The sequence below is a fragment of the Salvelinus namaycush genome, chromosome 27 (assembly GCF_016432855.1).
Source record: "Salvelinus namaycush isolate Seneca chromosome 27, SaNama_1.0, whole genome shotgun sequence".
In the NCBI taxonomy this organism is placed as follows: domain Eukaryota; kingdom Metazoa; phylum Chordata; class Actinopteri; order Salmoniformes; family Salmonidae; genus Salvelinus; species Salvelinus namaycush.
The window spans coordinates 31,099,895-31,119,223 of record NC_052333.1 but is presented as its reverse complement, the minus strand read 5'-3'; the positions used below and the strand labels follow the sequence as shown (position 1 = coordinate 31,119,223).

General features: G+C 46.4%; 1 protein-coding gene across 1 annotated transcript in view; it reads right to left on the bottom strand.

The window, feature by feature from the left end:
- Positions 1-18,677, bottom strand: part of LOC120022339 (glutamate receptor ionotropic, kainate 5-like) — a 33,119-nt gene extending 14,442 nt beyond the window's left edge. The window contains exons 1-8 of the mRNA XM_038966233.1: positions 18,569-18,677; positions 17,070-17,234; positions 15,715-15,812; positions 12,133-12,298; positions 9,975-10,153; positions 8,748-8,801; positions 3,452-3,613; positions 1,121-1,273 (exon numbers count right to left, since the gene is read on the bottom strand). Coding sequence (XP_038822161.1) covers positions 1,121-1,273; positions 3,452-3,613; positions 8,748-8,801; positions 9,975-10,153; positions 12,133-12,298; positions 15,715-15,812; positions 17,070-17,234; positions 18,569-18,677 — 1,086 coding nt within the window. The remainder of the gene's footprint in view (positions 1-1,120; positions 1,274-3,451; positions 3,614-8,747; positions 8,802-9,974; positions 10,154-12,132; positions 12,299-15,714; positions 15,813-17,069; positions 17,235-18,568) is intronic.
- Between the last annotated feature and the right edge of the window lie 652 nt (positions 18,678-19,329).

The window sequence follows — 19,329 nt, the reverse complement described above, 5'->3', positions numbered from 1 at the left end:
ACAATGACGATAGGAAGAATACCATCAAGACCACAACACACACCAACCACCCTAACAACAACAACAACACCCACAAAACAATGTGGTTTACATGGCAACAACCGAAAGTCCCAGAGGCGACAGGAAGGTTATAAGACAGTGCTGCAAGCACTAATGTATTGCGAAGTGGAGCTGTGCTATTCACTAGTTAGCCTACTGGTACGGTTGGGGTAAATTCCAATCCAACTCAGTCAATTGCTCAATAATTCAGGATTCACTTCATGAATTGAACAATTCAATCACATTTATTTCAATAGCTGAAATGCCATTCATTCCGCAAATATACTGAATTTAAATGGATTCAGTAGTTCAGTACCAAAAGCGGCCATGTTTTAGTTGGTACCTGACTGTTCTGTGTTCAACAACATTACATTGCTGCCTTGGCAGGAGAACGAGTTGGCTAAGGTGGCAAATGTATAAATAGCTAGCCAGGCTAGTTGGGAGAGTGTTCAGTAACAGGTGAATGTACCATGCCATATTGCATACTTCAACTAAGCGTTGAACCTATTGGGACACAACCTGTAGTGGCTCTTTCCTGCAGTCAAATTACCTGGCGGTCTCATAGGTGGAATGTTATTAATCATTTTTATAATTTCATAATTAATAAACATAATTTTTTTTAAACAACAGAAGATCCGGTGTTTCTATGTCAAACAGTTTTGTTATATTTCAGTCTTCTGTGATGTACTTAACGTGTAATATTAGGACGCAAACTCAAAATGATATATATTTGAACTCTATATCTGACATGGTACAGGTGTCTTCTTTTTTCAAGCCCATAACCATGTGTATACTTAAGACTATCAAGAGACACTCTATCCTGATTTAGCCCACTGCAGTAAAAGGTTAAACAATGTTCCATTGTTGCCTAGGCAAGACAGGTTAGATTAGTTGGCTTATATGAAGGTGGCACAACTGGCTAGTTGGGACACATAGGTGAACTAACGGTTTCTGTAGTCAACAACATTACATTTGTCGCCTTAACAAATGAATCAGTTGGCTAATACAAAATGGGCTAGTTGGGACAGCATTGGGACAGCATTGGGACAGCGTTGGGTAAAGAGAGAGCATGTGTTAGTACCATGCGCAGGTAGTTCATCAGGCTGGTGCCATGCTGCCAGATCTGAGGAGTGGTACAGCTGAGCGGCTTCACTCCAATCTCCTGACTCCGGTTGAGCTCACGCACCGCCCCCACCACCACATGCACCGCATCAAACATGAGAGCCGACGACAGCTGTGGGAGGGAGAGAGAGAGAGAAAGAGAGGGAAGGGGAGAAGGGGATAGGGTGGAGGGAGGGAAGCAGAGAGTAAGAGAATAGTTGATACAAATGTGAGATAGAGTAGGAAAGATGTAGGGAGGGAGGGAAGGAAAGCGAGAGATGGAGAGACAGAAAAAGAGAGAAAGATGAGAGAGGCAGGCATGAAGATCGAGATAGAGAAAGAAAGACAAAAAGAGTAAGAAAAAGAGTGAGAAACGTTGGGATAGATGTAATGCTACTCAGTCAACAAGGTGGCACTGTGGTCCGTGCCAAAGCTGTGTGATTCAATCAAACCATAAAGGGATACTTCAGTATTTTGGAATTGAGATCTTTTATCTACTTCTTCAGAGTCAGATTAACTTGTGTATATCATTTTTATGTCTCTGTGTCTCGTATGAAGGAAGTTAGAGGTAGTTTTGCGAACCAATGCTAACAAGCATTAGCGCAATGACTGAAAGTCTATGGGTATCTGCTAGCTTGCTAGCTGCGCTAATGCTAGTTGGCAAATGCGATAGCGCTAGTTAGCAACTTCCTTCAAACTGCACGCAGAGACATAAAAATGGTTTCCATGAGTTCACCTGACTAGACTAAGAGCCTCATTGCCATAATGCAGAAGTATCCCTTTAAAAATGAATGACATCTGGTCAGGCATCAGTCAACCTGGCAGAGTGTGAATCACGCAGACTGTGAGTGACAGCATGGCAATATGTGTACTTCGACGGGCAGTTTGACCGTGTAAAAAGGAATAGTGATAAAGTCTGTCTACCAGAGGAGGCTGGTGGGAGGAGCTACAGGAGGACGGGCTCATTGTAATGGCTGGCTTGGAATTTGTGGAATGGAATCAAACATGTGGTTTCCATATGTTTGATGGGTTTGATACCGTTCCATTCCAGCCATTACAAAGAGCCCGTCCTCCTATAGCTCGTCCCACCAGCCTCCTCCGCTGTGTGTGACCTAGAAATGTACGCGTAAATGTGTGGCATTGCACGTATGAGTAAGTGTATGAGTGAGAATGTAGAATTGGATGTCATTATACTGTTATAGTATAAAATATATAATACTATATCAGTATAAGTTATCATAGTCGAGAGTATACGGGTAACAGCACGTGGATAACTTAGCAGTAGAGAGAACACAAACATACTTAGCTGACCGTATATGAGTAAATTACTGTAGCAGTATATGAGTGACAGCAGTAACAGTATGTGAGAAAACGATATGAGTAACAAGTATATGAGTGCTGGTCAATAATTAGTATACGAGTGACAGTAAGACTACACAATATATGAGTGTTTGAAGAAGATATGAGTTACAGTATATGAGAGTATATGAGTACAGAGAGCTCATGCTCTACAACATCCGCAGAGTACGACCCTGCCTCACACAGGAAGCGGCGCAGGTCCTAATCCAGGCACTTGTCATCTCCCGTCTGGATTACTGCAACTCGCTGTTGGCTGGGCTCCCTGCCTGTGCCATTAAACCCCTACAACTCATCCAGAACGCCGCAGCCCGTCTGGTGTTCAACCTTCCCAAGTTCTCTCACGTCACCCCGCTCCTCCGCTCTCTCCACTGGCTTCCAGTTGAAGCTCGCATCCGCTACAAGACCATGGTGCTTGCCTACGGAGCTGTGAGGGGAACGGCACCTCCGTACCTTCAGGCTCTGATCAGGCCCTACACCCAAACAAGGGCACTGCGTTCATCCACCTCTGGCCTGCTCGCCTCCCTACCTCTGAGGAAGTACAGTTCCCGCTCAGCCCAGTCAAAACTGTTCGCTGCTCTGGCACCCCAATGGTGGAACAAACTCCCTCACGACGCCAGGACAGCGGAGTCAATCACCACCTTCCGGAGACACCTGAAACCCCACCTCTTTAAGGAATACCTAGGATAGGATAAAGTAATCCTTCTAAACCCCCCCCCCCCCCCCCCCCCCCCCCCTTAAAAGATTTAGATGCACTATTGTAAAGTGGCTGTTCCACTGGATATCATAAGGTGAATGCACCAATTTGTAAGTCGCTCTGGATAAGAGCGTCTGCTAAATGACTTAAATGTAAATGTTAAATGTACAGTATATGAAAGAGAGTGAGTATGAGTATGAGTGTTAGTCACAGTAATAGTGTATGAGTACAACCACATACAAGGATTCCGGTTCTCACCGACGGGCCGGGGTAGGGGCTGAGGTCACAGCCCTCCCTCCAGGACAGGTTGAGACTCCTGATGAACTCCAGGTAGAAGGGATGGCTGCTGTTGAGCATGGAGAAACCTACGATGTTGGATTGGTCATCCACCACGTCGTCCAATCGCAGCAGGGGAAAGTCCTGATTGACAAAAGAGGGAGGGAGGGGCTCGAGAGTTAGTTTAATCGCAGCAGGAGAAAGTCCTGATTGACACAAGGAGGTGGGAGAGGCTTGGGAGTGAACATTCTGAGAGAGCTAGCTAAACCATACAGGTAGGGGAAAATGTTAATGTTAATGTTTTCCCCCTCCCCAGTCATGTCAATTAAATTATTGTTCAACAGTGAGCAGTGGAGGAAGGGAAGGACCATCCGCCTCAGTGAATTTCACAAAAACAAAAATGGTATTACATTGAAAAAGTGATCCTTTTTAGATAAAACTACACAAAATATATTCACGTCACCAAATAATTGATTAAAACACACTGTTTTGCAATGAAGGTCTACAGGATCCTCAATAGCACTCTTTAGGGTAGCACCATGGTGTAGCTGGAGGACAGCTTGCTTCCGTCCTCCTCTGGGTACATTGACTTCCATACAAAACCTAGGAGGCTCTTGGTTCCTACCCCCTTCCATAATTATGACAACTTCCGGAGGACGTACTCCAACCTATCAGAGCTCTTGCAGCATGAACTGACATGTTGTCCACCCAATCAAAGGATCAGAGAATGAATCTAGTACTGAAAGCATAAGCTACAGCTATCTAGCACTGCAGTGCATAAAATGTGGTGAGTAGTTGACTCAAAGAGAGAGAAAGACAATAGTTGAACAGTTTTGAACAAATTCATTTCTTCAAAAATGAAGGAGAAGCCAGAGAGAGAGAGAGATTGTCATTTTTTCACTTTCAGTTTCACTTACTTAGCTAGCAAATGCAGCTGGCTTGTTAAATTACTCAAACAACCGGCTCAAACAGAGGGATGCTATGTTATCCAGCTGGCTATGACTATCCAACACAACACTGAAACTCTTCCAAGTCAAGGTAAGCTTTTGGTTTTATTAATATATTGCCTAACTGCTTACTGACTGTACACTGTAACGTTACTGCATGATTGTAGCGGGTTTACTAACGCATTAGTTCTATTAGCTATGTTGACTAGGATGTTACATGAAAGTGAACTGTGTTTATGCGTGATTGTAACGGCTGTCGTAGTCGTTCTCCTCCTCAGACGAGGAGGAGCATGGATCGGACCAAGATGCGGATTGGTAAGTATTCATTATTTAATGGAAAAACAACAAACACTACAAAATACAAAAACCAACAAACGTGACTAACCTGAAACAGTCCTGTGTGGCCCAAACACTGACACAGGAACAAACACCCACAAAACACAAGTGAAACCCTGGCTGCCTTAGTATGATTCTCAATCAGGGACAACGATTCACAGCTGTCTCTGATTGAGAATCATACCAGGCCGAACACAAAATCCCAACATAGAAAATCAAACCTAGACCAACCCACCCAACTCACGCCCTGACCAACTAAAACAAATACATGACAAAGGAAAACAGGTCAGGAACGTGACAGAACCCCCCCCCTTAAGGTGCGAACTCCGGGCGCACCAGCACAAAGTCTAGGGGAGGGTCTGGGTGGGCGTCTGTCCACGGTGGCGGCTCTGGCGCTGGTCGTGGTCCCCACCCCACCATAGTCAACCCCCGCTTCCGTGGCCTCCTCCCAATATCCACCCTCCATGTCAATCCCACTATTCCAAAGAGCAGTAACAGACTGAGGGGTAGCACCTGACTGAGGGGCAGCACCGGACTGAGGGGCAGTACCGGATTGAGGGGCAGCACCGGATTGAGGGGCAGCACCGGACTGAGGGGCAGCACCGGACTGAGGGGCGGATCCTGGCTGGCTGGCTCTGGCGGATCCTGGCTGGCTGAAGGCTCTAGCGGATCCTGGCTGGCGGAAGGCTCTGGCAGATCCTGGCTGGCGGAAGGCTCTGGCGGATCCTGGCTGGCGGAAGGCTCTGGCGGATCCTGGCTGGCGGAAGGCTCTGGCGGATCCTGGCTGGCGGAAGGCTCTGGCGGATCCTGGCTGGCTGGCTCTGGCGGATCCTGGCTGGCTGGCTCTGGCGGATCCTGGCTGGCTGGCTCCGGCAGCTCCTGGCTGGCTGGCAGCTCCTGGCTTGCTGGCTCTGGCTGGTCCTGGCTGGACGGCTCTGGCTGGTCCTGGCTGGACGGCTCTGGCTGGTCCTGGCTGGACGGCTCTGGCTGGTCCTGGCTGGACGGCTCTGGCTGGTCCTGGCTGGACGGCTCTGGCTGGTCCTGGCTGGACGGCTCTGGCTGGTCCTGGCTGGACGGCTCTGGCTGGTCCTGGCTGGACGGCACTGGCTGGTCCTGGCTGGACGGCTCTGAAGGCTCGGGACAGACGGGCAGCGCTGGGCAGGCAGACAGTTCAGACCACGCTGGGCAGGCAGACAGTTCAGGCAGCGCTGAGCAGACAAGCAGCGCAGGCGGCGTTGGGCAGACGGCCGACTCTGACCTGCTGAGGCGCACAGTAAGCCTGGTGCGTGGTGCCGGAACTGGAGGCACTGGGCCGGAGACACGCACCACAGGGAGAGTGTGTGGAGGAGGAACAGGGCTCTGGAAACGCACTGGAAGCCTGGTGCGTGGTGTCGGCACTGATGGTACTGGGCTGGGGTGGGAAGGTGGCGCCGGATATACCGGACCGTGAAGGAGGACACGCGCTCTTGAGCACCGAGCCTCCCCAACCCTACCAGGTTGAATGGTCCCCGTAGCCCTGCCAGTGCGGCGAGGTGGAATAGCCCGCACTGGGCTATGCAGGCGAACCGGGGACACCACCTGTAAGGCTGGTGCCATGTACGCTGGCCCGAGGAGACGTACTGGAGGCCAGATATGTTGGGCCGGCTTCATGGCACCCGGCTCGATGCCCAACCTAGCCCTCCCAGTGCGGCAAGGTGGAATAGCCCGCACTGGGCTAAGCACGCGTACTGGGGACACCGTGCGCTCCACCGCATAACACGGTGTCTGACCAGTACGACGCCCTCTCACTCCACGGTAAGCCCGGGGAGTTGGCTCGGGTATCCAACCCGGCTTCGCCACACTCCCCTTTAGCCCCCCCCCCAAGACATTTTTGGGTGAGCCTCTCGGGCTTCCAGCCGCTCTGCCTTGCTTTCGCCTCATAAAACCTCCTCTCCGCTTTCGCTGCCTCCAGCTCCGCTTTGGGGCGGCGACACTCCTCTGGCTCTGCCCAGGGTCCTTTCCCGTCTAGGATTTCCTCCCAAGTCCATTCCTCTTTTCCCCATTGCTGTTGTTCTTGCCTTCCTTCTCCACTCCGCTTGGTCCTGTTTTGGTGGGTGTTTCTGTAACGGCTGTCGTAGTCGTTCTCCTCCTCAGACGAGGAGGAGCATGGATCGGACCAAGATGCGGATTGGTAAGTATTCATTATTTAATGGAAAAACAACAAACACTACAAAATACAAAAACCAACAAACGTGACTAACCTGAAACAGTCCTGTGTGGCCCAAACACTGACACAGGAACAAACACCCACAAAACACAAGTGAAACCCTGGCTGCCTTAGTATGATTCTCAATCAGGGACAACGATTCACAGCTGTCTCTGATTGAGAATCATACCAGGCCGAACACAAAATCCCAACATAGAAAATCAAACCTAGACCAACCCACCCAACTCACGCCCTGACCAACTAAAACAAATACATGACAAAGGAAAACAGGTCAGGAACGTGACAGTGATCAGGGATGTGTATTCCTTCTGCCGATTCTGTGGAAAAACGTTTCTTAAACTGAAGCAAACGAAACGGGGATAAAAATACCTGAATTTGTCCAATAGAAACTAATTTGCAACTGTTGGACTAATGATTACACCCTAGTGTCACGACTTCCGCCGAAGTCGGCTCCTCTCCTTGTTCGGGCTGCGTTTGGCGGTCGACGTCACCGGCTTTCTAGCCATCGCCGCTCCATTTTTCATTTATCCATTTGTTTTGTCTTGTTCCCTGCACACCTGGTTTTCATTCCCCAATCACACTACATTGGTTTGTTTTGTCTTACGTGTCTATTTTGACGAGCTATACCGGTATGCGTTTATGCCGTGTTTTATCTCACGAGGTATGTTTATTTGTTTGTACATAATTATTGTGACTGTTTGCCCGTTTGCACTTTTGCCTTATTGGCTGGAGGTTGACCCAGTGGCGTCCGTCTGCTGGTTTCTCCTGCCTAAATAAAGTGTGCGCCTGTTCACAACTCTCTGCTCTCCTGCACCTGACTGCACCTGGCTCCCAGTACGCACACCATTGACACCTAGATAAACTAGATGCAGGCAAGAGTGTGCAAGGAGGTATTGAATGTGTCACTGTCTGTCCATGTGTCACTGTCTGTCATCGCAAAATTATCTCAACCTGTGTGCACCTATGTTGTAAACTTTCATTCATAATCTAGTTTGTAGAAACCTCATGATGGGTATAGGGAACATTTTAGTATCATGTAGTAGTCTAAACCTATCTTATGTTACATTGAACTGGGTGAATAGAATATGAATGACAGTCATCCAATATACTGTAATAGAAATAAGGACATGCTAATAAATGGCACTGACCGCCACTGACAGTGAGGTATGAGATAGTAGTGTGGAATAGGGGTAGAAAAGGGCAGTAAGTAAGTACATCTTTCTTCTTTTTAAAATAATTTTGAAATACAGCATATCTGAAATACGGCTCTGGAAAAGGTAATTGCATTTGGACAGCAGTAGTAACAGTGTACCACAGCGTCTCACAGTAGCTGAATACAGTAAGGAGACCATGGTACAATACAGGGACAGCGTTTTGGCACCGGCAGGCAGGACACCAATGCTTCTAGTTCCAGACAGTAGAGCGGCGTGCCATTCAGCTATGAAAATGAAAAGGGTCATGATTTAGAGATTTCTGGTCCCTCTCCAATGTTCAGGGAACTGCCGTTTCTCACTTGGGTGTGTGAGGCGTGCGCACTTGTAAGTACCACAGCAAAAATGCCCTGCACTGTAGACGGGACGGGATAAGATGTAGAAAATATTACTAGCTATGTAAGTCACCTCGCACAAGGGCATGCGCCAGGCACAGAAATAATGATGACAAGCGGTGCACTCCCATTATGCATTTCAGATGAGATCTGCCGCGATAGCCGTCCACAGGCCGAGCAGAGAGGATTGTGGGTAGGGTATGGAGAGGGAGGGGAGGAGAATTTTGATTGGTATGCTCTTACCACTGTGGTGAGTATGTACTTGTAAAACGCTGATGTCATCCCCAGTTCTGATGCCTGAGGGGTGGAAAAGGAGAGAGGGGGGGGGGGCATTGTAACAGTGCTGATACACTGAACTGCACTGCACTGTGGGTAATGCAGTAACTTTATCATATGGCATTCAGGTAACACGTTTGCTAGCTTTAGACACATGAGCAGGTGTTTAGCATGTAGAACTTTGACCTTTGAAAGCTAACAGCGCATATCTGCTATTTTTGACAGTTGATTACACGTGCATACACATGGCATACGTGAACACTACATCTAGCGTTTACATAGCTTACAGTACTGGCACAAGTAGACTACAGAATAGAATAATACATCATTTCAAAGCATACATATATAATGTGCCTTCTGGCCACAATATTGAGTAGGATAAATGGTGCTATGTGTTATATTGCAGAGAATGACATTGAGCTGGGCAAGGCGAACCTACATAAGGCTCTGCTAATACATTAATAATTCATACATAGCAGATTCATAAGCAGTGTTTAAGCATTTCTTGAATGTTATAAATGCTCATGTCAACACCTGCAAGTAGATTAATTATATCATGGTAACATCACTATGATACAATGATTATCAACTTGACATAAGCATTTATGGAATGTTTATGTACTGCTTACAAATGTGTTATGTGTATGCATGTGTTATGAAGTCCTTATGTAGCTCTAGGTAACTTTCAAATAAAGTGCTACATGATTCTTTGAAAGATTTTAAACTATATTATAAACTGGATAGTTCGAGCCCTGAATGCTGATTGGCTGACATCCGTGGTATATCAGACCGTATACCACGGGTATGACAAAACAGTTATTTGTACTGCTCTAATTACATTGTTAACCAGTTTATAATAGCAATAAGGCACCTCGGAGGTTTGTGGTATATGGCCAATATACCACGGCTAAGGGCTGTATCCAGGCACTCTGCGTTGCGTCATGTTTGAACAGCCCTTAGCCGTGGTATATTGGCTTAATATTGCTTAAATATATAATTCTAATATATTCCGTTAAGCAGGACTTATATCCAAAGCGACTTACAGTCATGCGTACATATATTTTACGTACGGGTGGTCCCGGGAATCAAACCCACTATGCTGACATTGCAAGCGCCTTGCTCTTTCACCTGAGCTACAGAGGACCACACTGTTGTTAGTTGTCTTTGTGACTGTAGCCTGGTGAGGGTCCTGACCTTTCTGAGGATGAGGTAGGAGATGGAAGCATTGGCGTCGATGATGATAGTAGCCACTTTATCGTCTCTGATCTCCTTTAGCAGGGGGGTGGGGTCCAGGCTTTCGTCCAGCATCCTAACGGACAGTGTTTCCCGGGAGATCAGGAAGCGCCGCACCAGCTCCTCCAATCGCAGCAGGCCTACGGGGTGGAGGCGGAGCACTTCAGAGGCTTGATGAAACACATACTTTGTGATACCTCAACCAAACATTACAGAGTACGATAGCACTGTATTGCTATTTCAAAAGACATTTTGATTACTGCTACCGGAAAAACATGATATTTTGCTCTATTTCTCTGTCCCCCCATCACTTTATATTATGCTGTGTAGTAACTTTAAATCTACTTTGGTAACCAGAAGGTAACTGTACATGTCTAGATGGTGCTGTTAACACATATTTTCACATTCTCTGTTACCAGTATGTTTAATCCGATATTTAGGTGAGGTGTGTAACAAAGGTATCATTTGAGTTACAAGAAGGATTTCTGAATGTGTTAAATTGTTTCACTTTTTCCTTAAATGAATGAGGAGGACTATCCTCATCTTCGTCCCTGGACAGAAAGTACATGTCCACCTTTACTTCCTACCCCTTTTTATAACATTCAGTGACCAGTGAGTTACTCTATCCAAAAACGAGTCTATCACATGCCTGACCTTGATAATCGCAACAATAAACTCTCCCTAGGGTGACTGGAATTGAACTGGGCCTTGAACAGGGAACAGACAAATCAACACAGTGGCAATATTGCCGACTGGAAAATAAAACAAGGAAAACCAAGGGAAGAGGAAAGAATAGACACCATTTTGCGAAAGAACGTTACACGGCGCGCAGACCAGACCAGCCAAGTGGGAAAACAGTGGGCTCCATAAAGAGAGAGGGTTGTGCGGACTGTTAAAAGATGCATTCGGCACACCCAACCTTGGCCCAGACCTGAGCAGTCGAGTAGAGCAGCAGCTCATAAGTGGAAGGCATAATCCACTCTGGAGGGGAACTGGGCTAATCCACCACCTGGACTGGCTGGGCGGCTGCAGTCTGTGTGCAGGGGACCCTGGAACGCAGGAGGACTGATGGGAGGGTGATAGAGGGGTTGTATGAATGGCTCCAGGCTACTGGAGTACTCTTGTACAGTTCAGGGTCTTTGTTGGAGTTTGAAGAGAGGAGCATCAGACCAATGCAAAATGATACGCACTACTGCTCTGCTGAATCTTCAGGGGCATCGGCTGTACGCTGACAAGTCTAAAGCGTCAAAACATATACACAGTACATGAACCTCAACAGATAGCTATACACTACTTGAACCTGCTTGGACTACTTGAACCTGCTAAATAAAGGATTACGTGAGCATGGAGGTGGCAGGTAGCCTAGTGGTTAAGAGCATTGGGCCAGTAACCGAAAGGTCGCTGGTTTGAATTCCAGAGCCGACTAGGTGAAAAATCTGTCGATGTGCAAGGCACTTAACCCTAATTGCTCATGTTAGTCGCTCTGGATAAGAGCATCTTCTAAATGACTCAAATGTAAACATGCACCTTGAGGAAAACAGCAACGCAGGGCATCTCATTTGACAACGTATACAATGTATGATTTCTTATACACTCTCCACCCGCACACTGGTGATACTGCAACAATAGGCAAGGTCTAGAAGCATGAGACAAACGCAGTATCAAACACCCTGCACTCACACTCAACCTTTGCTCAGATCAAACCGTAACCGTGGAGAGTTGATGTATGGAGGGAAAGGAAATAGACTGTACACTCTTAGAAAAAAGGGTTCCAAACGGGTTCTTCAGGTGTCCCTATAGGAGAACCCTTTTTGCTTCCAGGTAGAACCCCTTTTGGTTACAGGTAGAACCTTTTTTGGTTCCATGTAAAATATTCTGTGGAAAGGGTTCTACATGGAACCCAAAAGGGTTCTTCTAAAGGTTCTCCCGCGGGGACAGCCAAAGGACCATTTTAGGTTCTAGATAGCACCTTTTGGTTCCAGTTAGAACACTTTTGAGTTCCATGTAGAACCCTTTCCACAAAATGTGTACGTAGGGAGGTATCGTAGCACGGAATTATACAAGTAGGGAACTATAGGAAGATGCATGCAGTATCAGATGCCCTGAGGCATACACTCACACTCTGCCTTGGCGCAGATGAGGCTGGCGGTGGGGTAGCTGAAAGAGCGGAGGATGGCACCTATAGCCAGGCTCAGGTCCTCGTTGCTGGGGTAGAGGCTGACCGAGGCGAAGCGGAGGTATGGGAGTTTGGGCGTTTCCTCCGGGCCCACCTTCACATGAGGGATCTGAGACAGCAGGCAACATAAGGCGTTACAAATGCACTTTTAGGCATTATGAATCGGTCATGGGAAGTGTTCATAATTGTTTATGTGAGTACGTTATAAAGGATGGTCATGTATGATACTAATGGATTATTATTGTCATACGTGTGTACACTATAAAAAGCAAAAGTATTATTAGCATATCGTACACAAAGAGTAAAGGAAGGGAGAGGAAGGGGTTGGGTGGTAAATTAAAGGCCCAGTGCAGTCAAAATGATGTTTTTCGCTGTGTTTTGTATCATATTGTACAACAGCTGATGAAACGAACACTGTAAAAGTGGGAAAACATTTGATCGGGGGATATTTCCTGATAGTTGCTGGTTGAAAATACAATCTACACAAGACCTTCTAATCAGCAGGTTTCGCATGGGTGGAGTTTTGGCTTGCCTGGCGACACCAGGCACTATAAGTTCCTATAGACCAATAACAAAGAGCGTTTAAAACGTCTGCCAATAACAGCTAGTTTTCAGATGACATATCTCTCCCCCTTCCCCTCGTCGCTCAGACCACTCCCAGACAGTCCTAGCAAAATTCTTGCCTGAGAACTATTACAGTAAGGTAATTATTTGACATTGAGATCAAAACGGCTGCATTGGGCGTTATAGCTTTTACCCTGGACATCATTATCATGCTCTGTCCATCACATTGACATATTCAACCTAATTCAACCAAACAAAACAAAAGCTGTTTTTATACTGGTATTTCATCCATAGACAAGTCCAGGGTAAACGGGCTACATTCTTTTCACATTTGCATTTTCTTCCTGTGGCGTGATTTTAAACCCTGTTTGACTTAATCTGGCTAAGGGCCAGGTCTGAAATGTTACGCCCCTGGGATGAAATGCTGCTTGGCCCGTACTGAAATTAAGTTTAATGTGAAAATGCCTGAAGAGATTTCCATTGGTAGATGATTGACAGCATCCCGTTGCAGATTTATATGACGAGAGATCGTAATCTAACCATGGTTTAAGACTGATTCATTATCGTAGCTAGTGAAAGAAGGAGTATTAACCAGGTCAAATCTCTGCATGACCGAAGTGTGACCATGCATGTTCGAACTGAATGAGCCACAGTTAACTCATTACAGAGTTCACTAAACTATGACCGAGAGAGAGAGATCAGAGAGGACATTTCCTAGAGTGATGTTGGCTGTGTCCCAACATGAACTGTTTCCACGTCTCCTCTCCCTAACATCCACTGATCTGAAAGGACTTAAAACATATGCCATTTAGCAGAGGCTTTTATCCAAAGCGAACACCATCATTAAGTTTGCTAGCAACACGACAGTGGTAGGCCTGATCACCGACAACTATGAGACAGCCTATAGGGAGAAGGTCAGAGACCTGGCAGTGTGGGTCCAGGACAACAACCTCTCCCTCAACGTGAGCAAGACAAAGGAGATGATCGTGGACTACAGGAAAAGGTGGGCCGAACAGGCCACCATTAACATCAACGGGGCTGTAGTGGAGCTGGTCGAGAGTTTCAAGTTCCTTGGTGTCCACATCACCAACGAACCATCATGGTCCAAACACACCAAGACAGTCGTGACGTGGGCACGACAAAACCTTTTCCCCCTCAGCAGACTGAAAAGATTTGGCATGGGTCCCCAGATCCTCAAAAAGTTCTACAGCTGCACCATCGAGAACATCCTGACCAGTGGCATCACCGCCTGGTATGGCAACTGCTCGGCATCTGACCGTAAGGCGCTACAGAGGGTAGTGCGTACGGCCCAGTACATCACTGGGGCCAAGATTCCTGCCATCCAGGACCTATATAATAGGCGGTGTCAGAAGAAAGCCCATAAAATTGTCAGAGACTCCAGTCACCCAAGTCATAGACTGTTGTCTTTGCTACCGCACGGCAAGCAGTACCGGAGCGCCAAGTCTAGGACCAAAAGGCTCCTTAACAGCTTCTTCCCCCAAGCAATAGGACTGTTGAACAATTATTTACATTGACCCCCCCCCTTCCATTGGTTTTGTACACTGCTGCTACTCGCTGTTTATTATCCATGCAAAGTCACTTCACCTCTACCTACATGTACAAATTACCTCAACTAACCTGTACCTCTGCACACTGACTCGGTACCGGTACCCCTGTATATAGCCTCGTCAATGTTATTTTATTGTGTTACTTTTTATTATTTTTTACTTTAGTTTATTTGGTAAATATTTTCTTAACTCTTCTTCAACTGCACTGTTGGTTAATGGCTTGTAAATAAGCATTTCACGTAAGGTCTAAACTTGTTGTATTCGGCTCATGTGACAAATAAAGTTTGATTTGAATTTATAGCAGTGCTGCATACAGTCACCGGCCAGTTTATTAGGTATCCCAACCGTTCATGAAAATGGATTGCTCCTACAGACAGTGAGTCACGTGGCCTTGGCTTGCTATATAAAGCAGGCAGACAGGTATCCAGGCATCCAGGCATTCAGTTACTGTTCAATTGAATGTTAGAATGGACAAAACGAGTGACCTAAGCAACTTTGAGCGTGGTATGATTGTCGGTGCCAGGCACGACAGAGCCAGTATCTCAGAGACTGCCACCGTCCTGGGCTTTTCACAACAGTGTCTAAGGTTTACCAAGAATGGTGCGACAAACAAAAAACATCCAGTCAACGGCAGTCCCGTGGGCGAAAACAGCTCTTTGATGAGAGAGGTTGTAGGAGAATGGCAAGAATCGTGTAAGCTAACAGGCGGGCCACAAACAGAAAAATAACGGCGCAGTACAACATTGGTGTGAAGAATGGCATCTCGGAACTCACAACTTGTCGATCCTTGTCACAGATGGGCTATTGCAACATCCGAACACACCAAGTTCCACTCCTTTCAGCTAAAAACAAGAAGAAGCGGATCCAGTGGGCACGCAATCACAAATACTGGACAATTGATGAGTGGAAAAACATTGCCTGGAACTTGACAGTGAGTTCAGTTTACTTAAGTGGCCTGGTCAGTCCCCAGACCTCAACCCTATAGAGCATAATGGGATGAGATGGAACGGGCTGTTAGCAGCATGAATGTACCACCGTCCAATCTGCAGCAACTGTGTGATGCCATCACGTCAGCATGGACCAACATCCCTGTTTAACGTTTCCGACACCTTGTAGAATACCCAGAAGAATTCAGGTTGTTCTGGATGCAAAGGGTGGTCCGACCCGGTACTAGATGGGTGTCCCTAATAATCTGGCCAGTGAGAGTACATTTCCTTAATAAGTAAACCCCAGCAGGATAGGTATAAACAAAATGTCCGAAACCTATCCAGTCCTTTCAATGATCTGTAATCATCCAGTAAGCAGACAAGTAGTGGAGTAGTGGTTTATGGGAGTATGGGGATATAGTATGAGTAGCAGTGTGAATGTGGTTTAGAGGACATAGCTACCGCACCTCCTTCTCCCCACAGATGTGACTGACAGTTGACCCTGAGGCAGGACTGGAGGCGGGGCCAATCACAGAGACCACCCCCTTCGGCAATATCTGACACACTGAGACAGAGGGGAGAGACAGAGAGAGACAGAGAGAGAGAGAGAGAGAAACGAGGAGACAGACAGACAGACAGACAGACAGACAGACAGACAGACAGACAGACAGACAGACAGACAGACAGACAGACAGACAGACAGACAGACAGACAGACAGACAGACAGACAGACAGACAGACAGACAGACAGACAGACAGACAGACAGACAGACAGACAGACAGACAGACAGACAGACAGACAGACAGGAGGGAGTGAGGGAGTGAGGGAGAGAGGGGGGAATTAGTAAGGAGAGAGAATTTACCAGCAAGACGGAAGAGTCAATGTCTTGGACGAGGTCCAGTTCTGTCCAGTTCTTGGATGATATATCAAATTAAGAGTCAATGCCGGACACTTTTGATTAATTGTAGCCATAACGGCAATCTGAATCCTCACTCTGTCTATTGGAGATGAGTGTTATTATTCTGTTCAGAAAAACCTGTACGGCTCTCCCAGATCCGAGACAGATTAGCAATGTGTGTGTGTGTGTGTATCAGTGGAGGCTGTTGAGGGGAGGAAGGGGCACAATAATGGCTGGAGCGGAGTGAATGGAATGGCATCAAACCATGTGTTTGATGTATTTGATACCATTCCACTTATTCCGCTCCAGCCATTACCACATGCCCGTCCTCCCCAATTAAGGTGCCACCAACCTCCTAGTGGTGTGTGAGTGTGTTTGCACGTGAATACTTGCAGATCACTCACTGTTTAAAGAGCAACTTAACACCCACTACCATATTGCCTCCCTTTGTGATGGTGGGAGTACAAAAGGCTATAACGTGAAAAATAATGATCTCCGACACACACACTTAGCTTACTCGGTCGATTCGTCCTTCTCCAAGACAATAACGTCTGTCAGCGGTACACTGTGAGTGTGTGAGTGTATGTCGGTGTAACTCATGTGATGAGTAACCTTGCCTAGGATCAGAAGACTTGCATTAGCTCCTCCTGAGATAATGTCTTGTCTTTAGCTCAGAGGGCTAACAGTCTTGTGGCACTCAGGAGATCTTGGTTTGAACCCATTCTGTTAAATTTGTATGAGTAAAGTGTCTATCCAGATATAGTTGACAATAAGTGGAACATTGGCATTAGCTCAGCGGGCTAATACATTCTTGCGCTACCCAGGATTCGACCTGGGTTTGAAACCCGTCGGTCACATTTGAATGAATAAGATGTCTATCCAGCTCAATTTAGAAAATAGTGGTTTGTACTGATCATGCTTACTGGTATCGGTGGTGTCGTACTGTGAGTCCTTCTGCAGCTCGAAGATGTCCACCTCCACCCGGGCTCTGGACTGGCCCTCAAAAAAACTGTTAATGTTCTCCCTGGCCAGGGCCAGCGCTAGCCGCTCCCCTCGCCCACACACCGACTGGTCGTCCAAAATGGCCGCTGGGGGGATAAATAGAACGATAGAAAGATAGACGAGAAGAAAAAGGAGCATGAAAAACCAGACCCGGGGGCAGATGGATTCAAATCCACTGTTGGGTTTTGTCATTCCTTTCAAAATAAGTCTATCTGATCTATGCTCCAATAAGGCTGACCTTTTGACTAACATTCAACCCATCTGTGAAATGGATGCCAGGGGTGAGTCACAGAGAATCACACGGACTAGAGCCATTTTCAAGGAAAGGTTATTCAGGGGGGAAAGTGGACAACCTGTCATCTGACATTTAGGATGATCACTGAATGATGATCACATCGGTGAAGTCAGCGAGATGTACATAACCAAATGAGTTCATAAATGACCCTATCATCCTTATGGTAACGACCCATGTTTACATTACAATTACTGAGGAATGAGGCATTCTCTGATCCAAGCCTTATCTTCCTGATCTTCAATTAGCCTACAGTATGCGTATCCATGGAGACATTGATAGAACATTGTACTGTGTACTGTACTGTACTGCACTGCAGCTTCCTGTGTTACCAGACACTCTTACTGACACTCTTACTGACAGTTGTGGCTGCTTCGCGTGATGTATTGTTGTCTCTACCTTCTTGCCCTTTGTGCTGTTGTCTGTGCCCAATAATGTTTGTACCATGTTTTGTGCTGCTACCATGTTGTGCTGCTGCCGTGTTGTGTTGCTACCATGCTGTTGTCATGTTGTGTTGCTACCATGCTGTGTTTTCATGTGTCTCTGCCATGCTATGTTGTTGTCTTAGGTCTCTCTTTATGTAGTGTTGTGGTGTCTCTCTTGTCGTGTGTTCTGTCCTATATTTTTATTACATTTTACATTTTTAATCCCATCCCCCGTCGGGGAAGGAGGCCTTTTGCCTTCTGGTAGGACGTCATTGTAAATAAGAATGTGTTCTTAACTGACTTGCCTAGTTAAATAAAGGTTAAAGAAAATATATATATACATTTGTGGTACATATGGTACATATGGTGAACTATAATCGCATTAATCAAAATGGCAAGTCAATAACCACAAACAGTTGGTAAAGACACTGAGGAGTAGATTGCCTTGTCAGCCATGATAGTGTGATCCCATCACACACGTTCGGTCATCACTAGTTACCACAGCCACAAAGGCATAAACCCTGCCTATTTCTACAATTTATCTTCATAAAATGTGATTTTAAACCTAACCTTACCCACACTGCTAACCGTATGCCTAACCTTAACCTTAAATGAAGACCAAATACCTAATTTTAGTTTTCAGGCATTTTTATGATATAGCCCATTTTGACTTTGTGGCTGTGGTAACTAGTAGAAACCCCACCCATTCTGACGGAGGAGAGCGCGGGAGCCTGGGTGAAAGAGAGCGGGGCCATGGTCAGCAACAGTAAGAGGAAGTAAATCGACAGCAGCAGCGCTGGCAGAGCCGGCATCTTCCACTACTCCTCATGGAGAACGGTCTTCTGGCTGCCTGGTCCACCACCTGCTGGACGGGAGGACTCATTATAACGTAATATAGAACTATATGACATAATATATGGCTGGAGCTAAGTGATATAATACACACCTGACTAGGGGAGAATCTCAGTTGCATACTCCTCTCTCCTCGCCTCCTTCTTGAAATCCATTGGATGAACAAGCCAGAGGCCCCTCCCCTCTGACCTTCTACTCCAATGGGTTTTAAGGAGGTGAGGAGAGAGGACGTGTGGAGTATGTCATTGAGATGCTCCCCAGGAATTCATGTCTATATTTCAGAGGTAAGGAGGCAGCACACACACACAGATAGTTCACCCTCACATAGAAACTCACATGGCTACCAGAATTAGTCACTCAAGGAAAACTTAAAGAGCACAAAGCGAGTAAGAAATAGGGGAAGCCAGGAGAGAGAGAGAAATGGAGCGAGAGAAAAAAGGAGAGACAAAGGTGTAGAAAAATAGGATAATTAGTTGAGGAGGGATGGCAAAATGTGTAAAATTCTTCAAAGTAGATTACAGCGACAGTAGTGAGATTTAGGGAGGGCCGGTATTACTGAACACAGGAAGTAGCCACGGGGTAAAACAAATCTAATATAGTTCCATCACATCC